Source organism: Typha latifolia, chromosome 5 (assembly GCF_019914945.1).
Source record: "Typha latifolia isolate L0001 chromosome 5, TyphaL0001v2, whole genome shotgun sequence".
Taxonomy (NCBI): domain Eukaryota; kingdom Viridiplantae; phylum Streptophyta; class Magnoliopsida; order Poales; family Typhaceae; genus Typha; species Typha latifolia.
The window spans coordinates 14,437,246-14,454,085 of record NC_133090.1 but is presented as its reverse complement, the minus strand read 5'-3'; the positions used below and the strand labels follow the sequence as shown (position 1 = coordinate 14,454,085).

The window sequence follows — 16,840 nt, the reverse complement described above, 5'->3', positions numbered from 1 at the left end:
ATTAAGCGGGTTAGCGATAGAGTTGTTGCAAGACTCATATAACAAACCCTCACCAAGTCTAGGTTAGCAAGGATATAGTTATGAACTATGTGCTCAATTGTCCACACACAGTTTGTGCCGCCCTTCATCATGTTGGCTGAGGACTGAGAGTCACTGAAAATATAGCACCGACTTATCATATTACTACTCTTCAGCTCTTTCAATCCTTTAAGAAGAGTAAGAACCTTGCCTATTGTGGCACTTTTGCACTACTGCAAGTGGATGGCTCTACCCAAGATGAATTTGCTAGGGTACTCACTGAGGAAAATGTCTGCACCTTCTTCATGGCTACCCTGCCATGAAGCATCCACCCTGCATAAAATTGTTCACTCTCTATTGTCCAGCTCGTCTAATACTAGCTCGTGGTCTATAGAAGAGCTGGCTTGTTCAAGAGAAGAGCGTTCGAGCTTTAGGCAGGAAATACTCCTAGCGTCAACCAGAATTTCTATAGGGGTGATTTCCTTTCTTCTGGACACCCAATAGTTGCAGGCTTTCCAAATAGTCTACATAATAGAAAACAAATAAAGCAGATGTTCCCGAGAAAGGTCTTTCCTTACTAAGAGAAACCAAGTATCCACTTGGAGAAGAGTATCGTTTAGACGGAGTCAAAGGTGGCTGGTGTACCAAAGTGCTCTCTATCGTCCAGCAAAGGGATAGTCTTTCCTTTTCAAATGACCTTGCAGAGAGTTCTTAAGTCCCTGTTAAAGGAAGAGCTGCTGGCCCCACCGCTTGAGATAATTTTGTAAGACAATTTTGTATTGAACCATCAGGAAGGATCCCCAATTCAAACAAGCTTGTCAGCCAATGGGGATAGTGTAACCATTTTTGTCTTTTAATCTAGTTTACTATGGTACGAGCGTTTCCCTCTCTTATTCCTAATATTCATAATGGTTAGAATATTTTCTCATTGATTAGACGAAGGTTTTTCATTGATTGAAATAAATATTTTTCATTGATTGAGATGGATATTTTTATTAATTAAGATAAAAGTTTTCTCATGAGATAAATATTTATTTTTAATATGGTAACTCGTAGCTAAAAAGCTTGATAGGAGCTAAGCTATATATAGTAGATTTGGTCCCTAAGCTCATTTACTCAATTTAGAAAAGCCACATCATCTAACTAGAATGTTTGAGAGCTTAGAAGATCCAAAGCTTATATATAAGTTTATGTTCCGACTTATTTCTAAATTATTTCAAATGCTTAATTCGATTATATGAGTAAGTGAACTTGACAGTCAGGATTAGATTATATATAACTATCAAAAGAAGGATAGAGTGCAGCAAATTCATGCACCTGGAACTACAGGCTTCGGTACATAAATGTTTTTTACGTTTTAGCTGACTAATCAACTAGGAAACTAGGAAACGTTAAAAATGTCCCATTCTCCATGTAATTTGCTCTTGGAGGAGCAGCTCACTACGACTCGGTTGATAGCTCGACAGTGCGGTTAATCTTGAAGGAGCATCTCGGCAACACGACGGCTTGGAGCAAATCTCTACAGTGTTTAATTCGGAGTAATTGTTTAGCGGCACACATGGTTTGAAACCTAGACTAGCCAATTTATTATATTGGCTAATATTTAATTGAATTTAAGTGCCTCTATATTTAGAGAGGATTAGCCATTTGGTTGATGAATAATTTAAAAAAAAAAAGAAAAAAAGTATAAAGAATTAATTAAGAAAAGGTACATAGAAACGTTTTATTGATCGTCGAAATTATTGATCACTAAAGTTAACGATCGTCGAAATTATTGATCACGTGGATCACATATTCTGACAATGTCAAAGGTCCTCGCAATAAAAAAAACGTAGATAATCTTATATTTATACTCCTCTCTTAATAGACTGTGATCTTTGTCAACCTTTGTCAACTTGAGGAGATTTGGAGACTATAATACTATAATGATAAGTTGTGGCGAATTTAAAATTTTTATATAAATATTATAATTAATTTTACATTATGCGGGTCAAATGACTATTAAATTGCAAAAAAAACTTATTTGAGACTTTTACATAATTGTCCTGAAACCTTATAAAATATCATAAACGTCACTATATTGTTTTTAAATATTATAAGCACCCAGGGCAACTAATGGTTTTTATGAATATAACAGTGGTTAATGGTTGACATCCTACCTAGCTGCCTGCAAGTTTAAATTTCTATCTATATCACAGAGCCGACTTTTCTTTAATTATCAAAGAAAACAAACGTTTATTGCATATGACCCCGTTTTTGTTTTACAAGCATAGCCACTTTGAGAAAGGCGTACGTACCAGAATTTTGAAGACAACAACTCTCACAAACGGCAATCTTTAATACATCAAACTTTAACTTAGATATACCGGATATAAGGACTGCAACTATAAGCAGTATTATATATATTTGACCCACCAACTCATGAGTTAGGAATTAAGGATAGAGCTCCACAATTGACCTAAATCCAAGAACCGGCGTGATCTTGTAATCGCTGAATCCTGCCTCCCAAATTATTTTACGCCACTCTTTCTCATTACGTTCAAAGCTCCCACACCCCACCATCATCAATAAGTCAACCAACAGCTGTGTCTCCTTGGACTTTGTCTCTAAGTTAAAATCAATCACCACGTCTAGTATAATCACTTTACCACCCGCTTCTTTTGGAGGAATTGCCTCCTTGCACTGTTGTAGTATCTTTACGCACTCCTCGTCAGTCCAATTATGAAGGATCCACTGCAATCCACATATGAAAGCTAATAATTATAGATTTTTAGATCAATGATTTATCTGCTAGATCTAGATTTTAATTTAGAGATTCTTGATTCAAATTAACTACTATTCTGAAATATGTATGCCCATACCGCATTAATACAAATTTATGTTAACTTATACATAGAATTGTTACTAAATAATAGACATATATAAATGAACGTAGATTGCACATGAAAAATATTCTGTGGAAAAAATTAGAAAAAGTTGTGCTTGTGTTTGCTTGAGTTGGCTCGTTATTAACCTTTAAATTATGATTGCTATCTATCAAAAGAAGGAAAGGAAAGAATAGGAGAGATGATGTGACTTGTGAGGTAATTAACACGTACGACCTTAAGAAGGACAGCATCCGCGGGAGGGATGCGGTCGAACATATTTCCTGCAACAAACTCGACGACGCCATCGGTCGCTATATTCCCGACAACATGAGGCAGGTCCAACACAGAGCACCGAATTTCGAACGCCTCGGCGATGGCTCTCGCGGCGGCGCCGATTCCTCCGCCGACGTCCACCAGCGACGTCACACCCTGGAAAACATCGCCATGCTCCTTCACCACGACATCCATCACGAACCGTCCATCCGACGCCATCCCGTCGTTGAAGATCCGATTTAGCTTGCCGTCGCGGCCGGCCATGTCCCAGAATCCCCATCCATTCACCATCTGGAACGGCGTGCGCTCGCAGCTTCTAAACCAAGAGCTCATGGAGGACGATGGATCAACTAAGTAAGGGTCGAGCATCGCGAGCACAAACGGCGATAAGCTCAAGCTATTGTTGTCGTTCACTAGGAGATAAGAGAGAGGTGTGAGGAGGTACACGTCCTCCTCCTCCTCCTCCTCCTCGTCGCCGGATCCCGGGCTTCTTCGCGTGGCGAAGAAGCCTGAGTGGGCCAACATGCGCATGAGTCGACGTAGGTGAGGAGATCTCGAGGGTGGTAGGGAGAGAGCGGCGAGGAGCTCGGGGTGGGCGATGGATCCACCATGGTTGTGGATGGCGTCAGGAATGCCGAGCTCGACGGCGCATTTGAGAGTCATGGATTTGAGGTAGACGAAGATGTGGTTCCATAGCTGCTCCTGAGCTTGGAGGAGATCATGGCTCTCAAAATTCTTGACTTTAGTCATGAGCTCCATCTCAGTGATTCACTATTCTTAGTTTGCAGTTTCCTATCTATAAATAAGTAATGATTCGATAGTCGACACTCCAATTGGTTATTAAAAATAATATTTATCTGTTGATAAATAAAAGGGTATATAATAAGATATTTTAATATATGTGACTCAGATTAACCGATAGATAAATCAGAATTTAAATATTCTCTTATTATTTATTCTTATAATTATTTTCTTAATAATAGGAGTGTAAACTTCTAATAATTTATTATTATTATTTATAAAAAAATAAATAGCTAATAGAGAGAAAATAAGTATGACTAATTTATTTTTATAATTTTAAAAAATGAGCGACACTTTCCGTTCATATCACCAGTACTTCAATTAATTTTATTTATTATTATTTAATTTTAATTGTTGGATTAGAAGAAAAATTAATAGTTAGTATGCATTATTTCATTCTATTCTATTATAAGTTTATGTTCCGACTTATTTCTAAAGTATTTCAAATGCTTAATTCGATTAGATGAGTAAGTGAACTTGATAGTCGGATTAGATTATATATAACTATCAAAAGAAGGATAGATTGCAGCAAATTCATGCACCTCGAATTGCAGGCTTCGGTACATAAATGATTTTTACGTTTTGGCTGACTAATAAATTAGAAAACGTTAAAAATGTCCCATTCCCCTTGTAATTTGAATATTCTACCATGTTAGGTAGTAGAAATATCTAGTTGAATACAGCAGTTCTTTTTCTAAAAATAAAAATATTAAAATATTAAAAAAAAAGAAAAAAGAAAAGGAACAGTACTTACGATTACGATCTATCCAAAAAGTAATAAGAAAACATATGATAGATGATGTGACTTGTGAAATTTTATTTTTTTATCACAAAATTTTTATTAATTACAACTATTTACATACAATAATATTCTTAAGCTCTAAAGGTCAATAATCTATCGGTCCCCACCGGTGGCAATCACTATCGTTGGACTATGCTTAGCCAACCAATTCGCAGCACTTACAACCTTAAGAAGGACAGCATCAGCGAGAGGGATGTGGTTAGGATGCAATCAAACATATTTTCTTGCAATAAACCAGGAAACTTTACAAATGTCCCATTCCCTCGGATCTATGCAATATTCTTAATTTGAATAATCTACTGTGGTAGAAATATCTAGTTGAATAAAACAGCTCTTTTTTCTATAAATAAAATAAATAAATAAAAAAGAAAAAGAAAAGGAATGGTACAAAGATCAAATCATAAAAGAAAAGGTATAGTTGAAATTATTGAGCATGTGGGTACGTTTTATTGATCGTTGACATTATTGATCATGTGGGCCACATGCTCCGACAATGTCAATGGCTCTAGTAAAAACATAGATAATATTATATGTATACATATCGCTCAACAAATTAGCTTTGATTCTCGTATAAAAAAGGGTATAATAATCAATTAATTATTTCATATTTAACGGGTTGAGGAATGTAGCTAGACGGAGTGGAAATCGTGCTCTTGGAGTTGGACTCAGCTAAATTCGTGTAAAGTATCTTCAAAACAATGCCAATATCCCACTCGGTCTCAAGGATATCGATTTAAATTGTCGTAGCATCTTATTAATTTATATAAATACTAAAATAGTACACATATATAACCAAGCTAATATAGCCGTTACTGGGAAACAATGAATGAGAAAGTGGCTCTTCTGAAATGCCCCCAAACTCTCAGAAATTTTGTGGTTTTTTTATCAATTCAGGATTGCTTTAGCTCGGATTGTGTAAGTTGGACTTGGACTATTTTCTATCAAAAAAACATTTATTTACTTCATACATATCTCAAGTGATTATTAAATTATAATAAACCAAAATTTTGAAGACTTATTTATTCATTACTAATACCTAATGTGTATTTTAAACGGTTATGATTTAAAGTTCCGTCTATTTACAAAGTTAAGACGGTGGCAACGAAATGAAGAATAAAAAAAATATAAGATAGTAGATTATATAGTTATAGTATATTAAATATCATAGATGGATAATCTTAGAAAATTATGTATTAAACACAATCTTTATTACGAATCGGTCTAATTCGATCCCCAACGGTTATAGAGTCGATGAAGCATGTAAGAGAATTTTGATAATGCTGTATATTCTGCTTTCTTCTATTATCTTGAACGGTACGAAGAGAATTTTGAAGGTAAGATTGAGTTTGATACCAAATCTGAAGATTACTTATTATGCTTAACACAAATAATATGGGTCAAGAAAGAGTGATATTGATACGATGACTAACCACACAAATTAATAAGAGGCAGAACAAAAACTTATTTGAGATTTTTACATAATTGTGCTGAAACCTTTAAAATTATCATAAACCTCACTATCTTTTCTAGATTTATTATCTGATTCTTACAAGAGCCTTGTCATTTGATCTCATTTATCTTCACTATATATTTTTTTTTTCAACACTCTGTGATGAAGGTGAAGAAATGCTTGCAGGTCACAATAGCCAACTAAACACCATCTCAAATGATACAAGACGATAGCCATATAAAACATTAAGACAAGACAAACCACACAGCTTCTATGCTCATTCGCAGAGGAACATAAACACATATTAGTAAAATTTCTAGGACTTCCGACCAACCTTCTTCTATGGGTTTTGCTGTTAAATCTGATTCTACTAAGTCTAGTGATGGTCAAGCTTCTGACAGAGCTAATCAATAGAAAGATAGATCTATTTACACATATTGTGGCTATTCCGGGCACACTATTGATAAGTGCTACAAACTTCATGGATAACCTCTTGGGTTTAAGCTTTGACAAAAGCTAACTCTATTGCTACCTCCAGCACTGGTGTATCTAAGGTTGCAAACCATGATTCTGAGACTGAAATGTCTTCTAATGCCAATCACATGAGCAATTTCGTTCAAATGCTCAATCCATATATTACAAATAGAACCCTATATTTCTACAATATTAAATCATTTGGTTTTATTATTACAGTGGACGAAATAAAATATATAATACGTAGTCTCTTTAAAATCATATATTTTTTTATTCTTAAATTAATTTTTATTTTTTTTCTCTAATATAATATATGAGATTAGATAACAATAGTTTTGGATTTTATGTTGTGAGATTCGGTATTTAATTGCGATTTTATTATTCCGTATGCATTATTTCATTCTATTCTATTATAAGTTTATGTTCCAATTTGTTTCTAAATTATTTTAAATGCTTAATTAGATTATATGAGTAAGTGAACTTGATAGTCGGATTAGATTATATATAACTATTAATAGAAGGATAGACTGCAACAAATTCATGCACACAGGCTATGAGGCTTACGTGCATAAATGATTTTAACGTTTTGGCTGACTAATAAACTAGGAAACAATACAAATGGGCCGTGCCGTGGAGGTGGTAGCCGCGAGTCATGCACCCGTATCTCCTAAGTCCGGATCTATCAGTGGCTGAGCTCCTGAAGAGGAGGGAGGGCAATGGTCATAACATGGTGGAGGTAGTAGGTGTTGAGATGGCTGTAGAGATGGCCTCCATCACACTGGGGGATATAGAGTCGAAGGACACCTGGATCTGGTGGCCACACCCATTGGGGGCTTCCAAGGCGGCCGCCATCTATTGCTTCCTAAGGCCTGTTGAAGATGAAACCTAGCAGGGCTGGGAGGAACTATGGAAGCTGAACGTGGCGCCACGAGTTAGGCTGCTATGTTGGAAGCTCCTGAGGGGTAGACTGCCAACTAAAGGAATGTTGCATACGTTACGGATTGGCGAAGACGACAAATGTAGTCTCTGTGGACTGTTCACTGAAACCATAGAACATCTATTCTATGTGTGTCGGTACAGCAAAGAGATATGGACCATATTATGCCAGGTGCAACCGGAGCTAGAGGAGATGGGAGGCTCGGTTGGATCGGAGTGGATCACCATGGCTTGGAGGAGGTGCAGGAGGGGTAACGGCGCATCCCAGGCACGATAGCGGCCACATCTTTGGGGCATCTAGAAGCAATGGCCGAGTAGTGTTCGGTGAGCAAGTGGAGGCAGTTAGCGTGGTGGCCATATGCGCTCAGCTCTTGACCGAGGAATACAAGTCCCCCAGGAACGTCGAAGCAGCGAAGGTAACGCAGGAGAAGGTCGGGTGGCGCCGACCTCGGAGAGGACGGGTGAAGGTGAACGTTGACGGAGTGTTCCGCTTGGGTGCGTGCCAGGCGGGAGCTGGGGCTATCATCCGAGATGATAATGGAAGAATGGTGATGGTCCGGTGGGAGCCCACACCAACGGTGTCACCACTTCACGCGGAGGCTTGGGCAATGCAAATGGGATTAGGCTTGCTGAGCAGAGAATAGTATGTTGAGGTTAAATCGGACTCGGAACAGCTGGTGAAGATATTGAGAGATGAGAGTCCTTGCCCATGGCAGGTCCAGTGCATTGTACGTGAATGTAAGGCCACCTTAGCTAAACTGGCTGAGTGCACCATAAGCCATGTACGGAGGTCAAGAAACAGGGCTACTGATTGGGCAGCGCAGCAGGGCTTGGGTGCAACCCAGACCGGAATGATCCGAGAGGGGGACCCAATGCCACCAGAGTTGTACACATTGGTCGAGATGGATAGTTGTCCATCTGGGAACCTTTAAAAATAGTGAATCTAGCTCTTTTCTTCAAAAAAAAAAAAAAAAAGGAAACGTTACAAATGTCCCATTCCCCATATAATTTGAATATTCTACCATGTCAAGTGGTAGAAATATCTAGTTGAATACTCTTTTTCTAAAAATAAAAATATTAAAATATTAAAAAAAGAAAAGAAAAGCAACAGTACTTACGATTATGATCTATCAAAAAAATAATAAGAAAACATATGATAGATAATGTGACTTGTGAAATTATTTTTTTATCACAAAAAAATTTATTAATTATAACTATTTCTATCATGCGACTATCACATACAACAATATCATTAAGCTCTAAAGGTCAATAATCTATCGGTCCCCACCGGTGGCCAATCGCTATCGTCCGACTATGCTTAGCCAACCAATTCGCAGCACTTACAGCCTTAAGAAGGACAGCATCAGCGAGAGGGATGTGGTTAGGATGCAATGAAACATATTTTCTTACAATAAACTAGGAAACTTTACAAATGTCCCATTCCCTCGGATCTATGTTCTTAATTTGAATAATCTACTGTGGTAGAAATATCTAGTTGAATAAAACAGCTCTTTTTTCTATAAATAAATAAAGAAATAAAAAAGAAGAGGAAAAGGAATGGTACAAAGATCAAATCAAAAAAGTAAAGGTATAGTTGAAATTATTGAGCATGTGGGTACATTTTATTGATAGTTGATATTATTGATCATGTGGGCCACATGCTCCGACAATTTCAATGGCTCTAGTAAAAACATAGATAATCTTACATGTATACTTATCGCTCAACAAATTAGCTTTGATTCTCGTATAAAAATGGTATCATAGTTAATTAATTATTTCATATTTAACGGGTTGAGGAATGTAAGCTAGACTTGGAGTGGAAATCGTGCTCTTGGAGCTGGACTCAGCTAAATTCGTAAAGTTTCTTTAAAACAATGCGAATATCCCACTCGGTCTGAAGGATATCAATTAAAATTGTCATAGCATCTTATCAATTTTTATAAATGCTAAAATAGTACATATATATAAGCAAGTTAATATGGCCGCTGACTGAACAACCAAATATAGCCGGGGGTAGACAGCGGACCGGCCTGGATTTGGGCCGGGCTTTTCGGGCCAACCGGGCTTAAGTATTTGTTCACGGCCCGACCCACCAATTACTCGGGCCGGGCTAGGTTCGGGACGGGCTAGAATAGTCTAGCCCGTTATCGCCCGTCGGCCCGTGAGAGATTGGGCTAGTCAGTCGGGCCGGGCCGGCCCGACCCACTAATCATTCGGCCCAACCCATATTTTAGCTATTTTTAGAATTTTTTTTACTATTAACTTATTTTTAAAAATATATATTTATATTTTTTCATTTTAAAAATAATTAAAATAAATTAAATTTTTTTTAAAAGTGTGCTTAAAATAATGCAAAACAGTACAATACTAAATTTTTTACTGTAGCAATGATAAATTATTGTAGCAGACAGACATGGTACTGTAGCAGAACGGGAGGGCCTAGTTGCGGGCCAAACGGGCGAGCTTTCGAGCCGAGTCGAGCAGGCAAAGGGCTGGCCCGTGCCGCCCATGGGCATATTCGAGCTCGGAACGGGCCGGGCCTAAACCGAATTAGGGCCGGACTTAGCCCGGTCCAAACCGAGCTAGGTCGGATCGAGCACCGGCGGGCTGGACAGTTTGATCAAGTCTTAGGGGGGAATTGAAATGCCCCCAAACTCTCAAAAATTTTGTGGTTTTTTATCAATCCAGGATTGCTTTAGCTCGGATTGTGCAAGTTGGACTTAACACTATTTTCTATAAAAAGACATTTATTTACTTCATACATATCTCAAATGATTATTAAATTATAATGAACCAAAATATAATAAAATATAAAATCTTAACGAGAATATAAAGAAGTATGTATAAATATGTAAAATCTAACAAAATACGCATACCAAAAATTAATTATAAATGCCCACGCCGACTTCTCGTATTTTGGAACATTTGTATGATTGCCTCGTTATTATTATATAATATGAAAGACATCATTCTCAATGTATATAGTTAATTAGGCAATCATTCATCCATTAGTCTTGCATGAGAACCCATCAATTTTACATCCAATTCAGATATCAAGAAGAAATTAAAGTTTAATATCATTCTGATCACTTTGAACGTAAGAAAAGATTCTCTATCACTAACCACACAAATAAGAGGCAAACAAAATGTAATTTGAGATTTTTAAACTTTATACCAATATTACCACTACATTCTTTAAATATTAGGCCTTATTTATTTTGAGTTTAAAACTCCATTTAAATTAGTTTGAGAACTACTAAACTAGTTCAATAATTAAACATATTTTTATTTTTTTTATTTAATTAAGTCTATACTTTTAAAAAAATAAAGACTAAAAACCGAAACTAACTAATCAAAAATAAAGTCTATACTCTACATTCTGAATCCTCTGGATCTTTAATGAGCAATTCCGCCAATGAAGATAGACCCGGTCCTTATTTCCTACATCATTCTGATAATCCTAGCCCAGTTCATGTTTCACAAGTCACAAGTCGCCGGTGACAACTGACAACTACACTTCATGGAGCCGAGCTATGGTGATTGCGCTGTCCGTGAAAACCAAGCTAGGATTCTTAGCTATGGTGATTGCACTGATCCTTTTCATAATTCATGGATCCATAATAACAATATTGTTATATTTTGGATTCTTAATTCTGTATCCAAAGAGATATCAACTTCAATGATTCTTTTCCAACCTGCTAATGAAATTTGGACCGGATTTCAACAAAAAAATTGGACCACATATTTTCCAACTTAGAAGAAAGTTAATGCATCACACTCGGGGACAATTATCTGTTAATGCCTACTTTACTAAATATGGGAAGAACTTAGCAATTATAGGCCAGTTTGCTCTTGTGGTGGAAATAAAAAGCTTGCAGATCACTATCATATAAAGCATGTCATGTCTTTCTTGATAGGTTTGAATGATAATTTTGCTCAAGTTAGAGGCCAGCTGCTACTTATGGATCAAATTCCTCTAATTAACGAAGTTTTTGTTCTAGTTTCTCAAGAAGAAAATAAATATATATTAGTGAAATTTCTAGGACTTCCAGCCAACCTTCTTCTATGGGTTTTGCTGTTAAATCTGATTCTACTAAGTCCAGTGGTGATCAAATTTCTGACAGAGCTAATCAATAGAAAGATAGGTCTGTTTGCACATATTGTGGCTATTCCGGGCACACTATTGATAAGTGCTACAAACTTCATGGATATTCTCCTGAGTTTAAGCTTAAACAAAAGCCTAATTCTACTACTACCTCTAGCACCGATGTATCTCAGGTTGCAAACCATGATTCTGAGATTGAAATGTCTTCTAATGCCAATCACATGAGCAATTTTGTTCAAATACTCAATCCATCTCAATATTCTCACTCAATGGCAATGCTGAATACCCATCTTTCTGATTCTAAGTATGGTGCAGATGTTAATACCTCATTCTCATGCTACAGGTGCTTGTTTGTCCATTTCCAATTTTCCATCAATCCTATTTTTCATTCTTCAAGATATTGGATAGATGATTCTGCAACGACCAGCAACATCTTTTTCTTATCCGTGAAACCAGTACTTCAGAATGCATTTGTCACCTTGCATCATCAAAGTAGAATTTCTGTACATTTTCTTGGTACTATGAGGCTTTCTTCTCAATTGGTTCGGATATATTTGATATTCAATCTACATATGTGGTTATACCTACTGGATGCGAATATAATTTTATGACCACATCAATACTCCTTATTACAAAAGATTTATTCTAACCTCTAGGAAATAGATATATAATATGATCTTTTAAGTTTCTTGGAGAAGAGGGAAGAGGGGGAGGAAGGAGACGCTGCGTGGGAGAAGAGGGAAGAGAGGGAGGAAGGAGACACTACGTGACAGATGAATTTGTTTTCTTGTCAAGCAGGAAGAACGTGACGCGGGGGGTGGGGACGAGGGGCGGGGGGCGGAGCAGAGTTTACTCCACACCAAGGGCACCTAATCTCAACCCATGTGCGAATCTAGAAGCCACACAAATATTAAAAAAAAATGAATATCGACCCATACTCGTTACTTAATAAAAATTGCAAAGACAATGATAGAACACCACAACTCTCACGAACGTCAATCTTTATTACATCAAACTTTTAACTTATATATACGATATATAAAAACTGCTACTATGAGCAGTACTATATATCTATATATATTTGACCCACTAACTGATTAGTTATGACTCAAGGATAGAGCTCGATAATTGACCTAACTCCAAGAACTGGCATGATCTTATAATCGCTGAATCCTGCCTCCCAAAATATTTTACGCCACTCTTTCTCGTTACGTTCGAGGCTCCCATTCAGTATCATCATCATTAAGTCAAACAACAGCTCTGTCTCCTTAGTCTTTGTCTCTAAGTCAAAACTAACCACCATGTCTATTATAATTACTTTACCACCCGCTTCTCTTGCAGGAATTGCCTTCTTGCACTGCCGTAGTATCTTTACGCACTCCTCGTCATCCCAATCATAAAGGATCCACTGCAATTAGTCCACATACAAAAATTAACGGTTAAGATTTTTAGATCAACAATTCAGAGATTTTGAATTCAAATTAACTGCTACCCTGAAATATGTATGCACATACCGTATTATTATAAATACATGTAAACTTACACATAGAATTGTTACTAAATAATAGACATATATAAATGAACGTAGATTGCACATGACAAATATTCTGTGGAAAACATTAGAAAAAGTTGTGCTTGTGTTTGCTTGAGTTGGCTCGTTATTAACCTCTAAATTATGATTGCTATCTATCAAAACAAGGAAAGGAAAGAATAGGAGAGATGATGTGACTTGTGAGGTAATTAACACGTACAACCTTAAGAAGTACAGCATCGGCGGGAGGGATGCGGTCGAACATATTTCCTGCAACAAACTCGACGACGCCATCGGCCGCTATATTCCCGACAACATGAGGCAGGTCCAACACAGAGCACCGAATTTCGAACGCCTCCGCGATGGCTCTCGCGGCGGCGCCGATTCCTCCGCCGACGTCCACCAGCGACGTCACACCCTGGAAAACATCGCCATGCTGCCTTCACCACGACATCCATCACGAACCGTCCATCCGACGCCATCCCGTCGTTGAAGATCCGATTTAGCTTGCCGTCGCGGCCGGCCATGTCCCAGAATCCCCATCCGTTCACCTTCTGGAACGGCGTGCGCTCGCAGCTTCTAAACCAAGAGCTCATGGAGGACGATGGATCAACTAAGTAAGGGTCGAGCATTGCGAGCACAAACGGCGATAAGCTCAAGCTATTGTTGTCGTTCACTAGGAGATAAGAGAGAGGTGTGAGGAGGTACACGTCCTCCTCCTCCTCGTCGCCGGATCCCGGGCTTCTTCGCGTGGCGAAGAAGCCTGAGTGGGTTAACATGCGCATGAGTCGACGTAGGTGAGGAGATCTCGAGGGTGGTAGGGAGAGAGCGGCGAGGAGCTCGGGGTGGGCGATGGATCCACCATGGTTGTGGATGGCGTCAGGAATGCCGAGCTCGACGGCGCATTTGAGAGACATGGATTTGAGGTAGACGAAGATGTGGTTCCATAGCTGCTCCTGAGCTTGGAGGAGATCATGACTCTCAAAATTCTTGGCTTTAGTCATGAGCTCCATCTCAGTGATTCACTATTCTTAGTTTGCAGTTTCCTTTGTACGTTTGGTGTTAATTATATAGGCATATAGAGAAACAGGCGAGTGGCCCCTTCCCCTCCCTCCCATCCCTCTTTTATTTCTAAATGTGAAATGTATGCTAAAGGTCAGTGTCTATCATGTAAGCTTTTCTATTCTTCAAATAGAATTATCTCGAACAATGTGCTTTATGATTAATTTATCTATTAGTAAAATTCGTATTAAACACCTTATTATTATTTTTTTACCTATTTCTGATTTATACACTGTATTTTCAATATTTGTAGTTTGAACTATATATTTTGCTTGAAGAAAAAAACTCTAGGTTAGTTTAAAACTAAAATCATTTCATCAGATGTAATAAAAATAGAGTATTTCATCCACTATAAACCATTCTTTTTTAAAATATCTAAAATCTCCCTATATTTTTTTTCTTCTTTTAAAATACGATTAGATTACATCTTCTTCGTCACTCAAAATCTTACAGCAAGAGAGAATAATTTGAACCATACCAATAATTAGAATTAAGTAAGGAAACTATAAAATTCATAGAAATACAAATGTTCAATAACAGTGAATTACATAATAAAATTATGTAAATATAATTACAAACCATCCATAGATTATTAGACTTGAGAAGATATGAATCAATTATCAAATTTTTGGAATTATTTATTTATCGGTGAGTTTAGAGTATTTATCTTTCTAATCTCTTCACTACTATTTTTGGAAAACATTTAGACATTATGGGAGGTAATAGTGATTATGAAATGAGTCTTCAAAAGTTTAAATAGAGTAGTATCTTTCTCACTCCTTATCCTCTCGTTCTCTTTTACTATAATTTATAATTATTTTACATAATTCGTAGTTCTTTTAACATAATTCACAGTTATTTTTACATAATTTATTTTTTTCTTCCTTCTAATATTTAACTGTGAAATTCGTAAATATAATTATGGAAAAAAAGAACCTAATTTTTATGGAAAAATAAAAAAAAACGAGATTAAGGAGCAAAAACAAAAACTAAGTGTATTTTTTATGCAAATTCTCTTATTTATTACCACTAGATTTAAACAATAAAATTATAAAATATTTTTTGTAAAGTTGCCCATGTTTATTTTTTTATATTTATTCTTCATAGAAAATTCGTCAGAGAGTAGATAAATTAGCCCCCTAATAATTCTTTTCCTACGCCACCGTGGACAGGGGTCCGTACGATGAAGTGGCTGGCAAGAGGGAAATTACAAGTAGCACCTATATTTTTACAATATTACAAATAAAATCCTCTGCTTTTATAATTTACAGATTTTGCCCTTAAAGGACTCTCAAAATTTATGCTCAGATTTGCTTCTACATCATTTTAAATGCTTAATTTGATTCTATGAGTAAGTTAACTTGATACTCCGTTAGATTGACTATCAAAAGATGAGGTATCACTTAGTGGTTTTTTTTTTTTTCTAACAAATATGAGGCTCTATTTATAAATTAAAAATGAGTTTTATTTAGAATTTAGTCAAAACGTAAGTTGTTATTTATATTTTTCTCTTATAAGAATTATTGTACATCTCTGTCCATTTAATTTTTGTAGGTTAGTGTTTATATCCGACAAAAAATTATAATAATCGAATGGTAGCGTGTAGATACTGCTTATGCTCGTACAAAATAAAAGGATACGGCTAATTAATATAATGGAATAATTGCACTGAAGACAAGAGGAAGAGTTAGTAGGTACTGGAGCTAGCTTCCAATGCAGGCTATGCAGCGCGCGATTGACATCAATAAAGCTCGATTATTGCGCTTTCTTCTTCATTACATTATGAAAATAATAAAGTAAAAGATATTTTTATATGAGTTTTTAATCTAATTTTCACATATATTTATTAATTATTTATAGACTTTAGTAATTATATTATAAATTCTTTTATATATTCAGAAAACGAATATGAATATATACAATATACAATCTATAAGTTTCACCCTCCTCTTATGGATAACTAACTATGATCACATCAATATTCTTTAGTGTAGCATATTTATTCCAATCGCTAGGAAATAAGATCTTGTTTGATTTGAATTCAGTGACACCTTCTAAAGTAGTTTAGGAACTCTCAACTTAGATCGATAACTACATTTTTTTTATATATTTAACTTAGTTCACTCTTTAGAAAATTAAGATAAAAAAATAATACTAACTAATTAAGTTTAGGACTTAGCCTCAAACCAAACAAGGCCTAGAGTAACAGAGATAAAAAAAGGTTTGCTATTGAACCCACCAAAACTAAGCAATTATTAGGGATAATGCTCGATAATTGACCTAGATCTAAGAACAAACAAGAAACTTTAATCACCGGATCCTGCTTCCATCAGTATTTTTTATTTACGCTACTCTTTCTCACACTTTTAAGGCTCGGTCACCACCACCCCCATCAAGTAAAACAACAGCTATGTTTGAGTCTGAGTTGGAACCGATCGCCTTGTCTATTATGATCATTTTACTACTTGCTTCTCTGGTAGGAATCGTCCTTGCACCATCGTAGTATTTTACACCGTCCTAG

General features: G+C 36.4%; 1 protein-coding gene and 1 pseudogene across 1 annotated transcript; both read right to left on the bottom strand.

Annotated features, from left to right (window-relative positions):
- Positions 1 to 2,223: 2,223 nt before the first annotated feature.
- On the bottom strand, positions 2,224 to 3,950 carry LOC140788112 (trans-resveratrol di-O-methyltransferase-like). The gene is made up of 2 exons (XM_073137242.1): positions 3,120 to 3,950; positions 2,224 to 2,751 (listed from the first exon to the last, which is right to left on the bottom strand). The coding sequence occupies exons 1-2, from the start codon at positions 3,915 to 3,917 to the stop codon at positions 2,452 to 2,454; spliced, it is 1,098 nt and encodes a 365-aa protein (XP_072993343.1). The 5' UTR covers positions 3,918 to 3,950; the 3' UTR covers positions 2,224 to 2,451.
- An 8,748-nt stretch (positions 3,951 to 12,698) lies between these two features.
- On the bottom strand, positions 12,699 to 14,318 carry LOC140788209 (trans-resveratrol di-O-methyltransferase-like; annotated as a pseudogene).
- Positions 14,319 to 16,840: the final 2,522 nt, after the last annotated feature.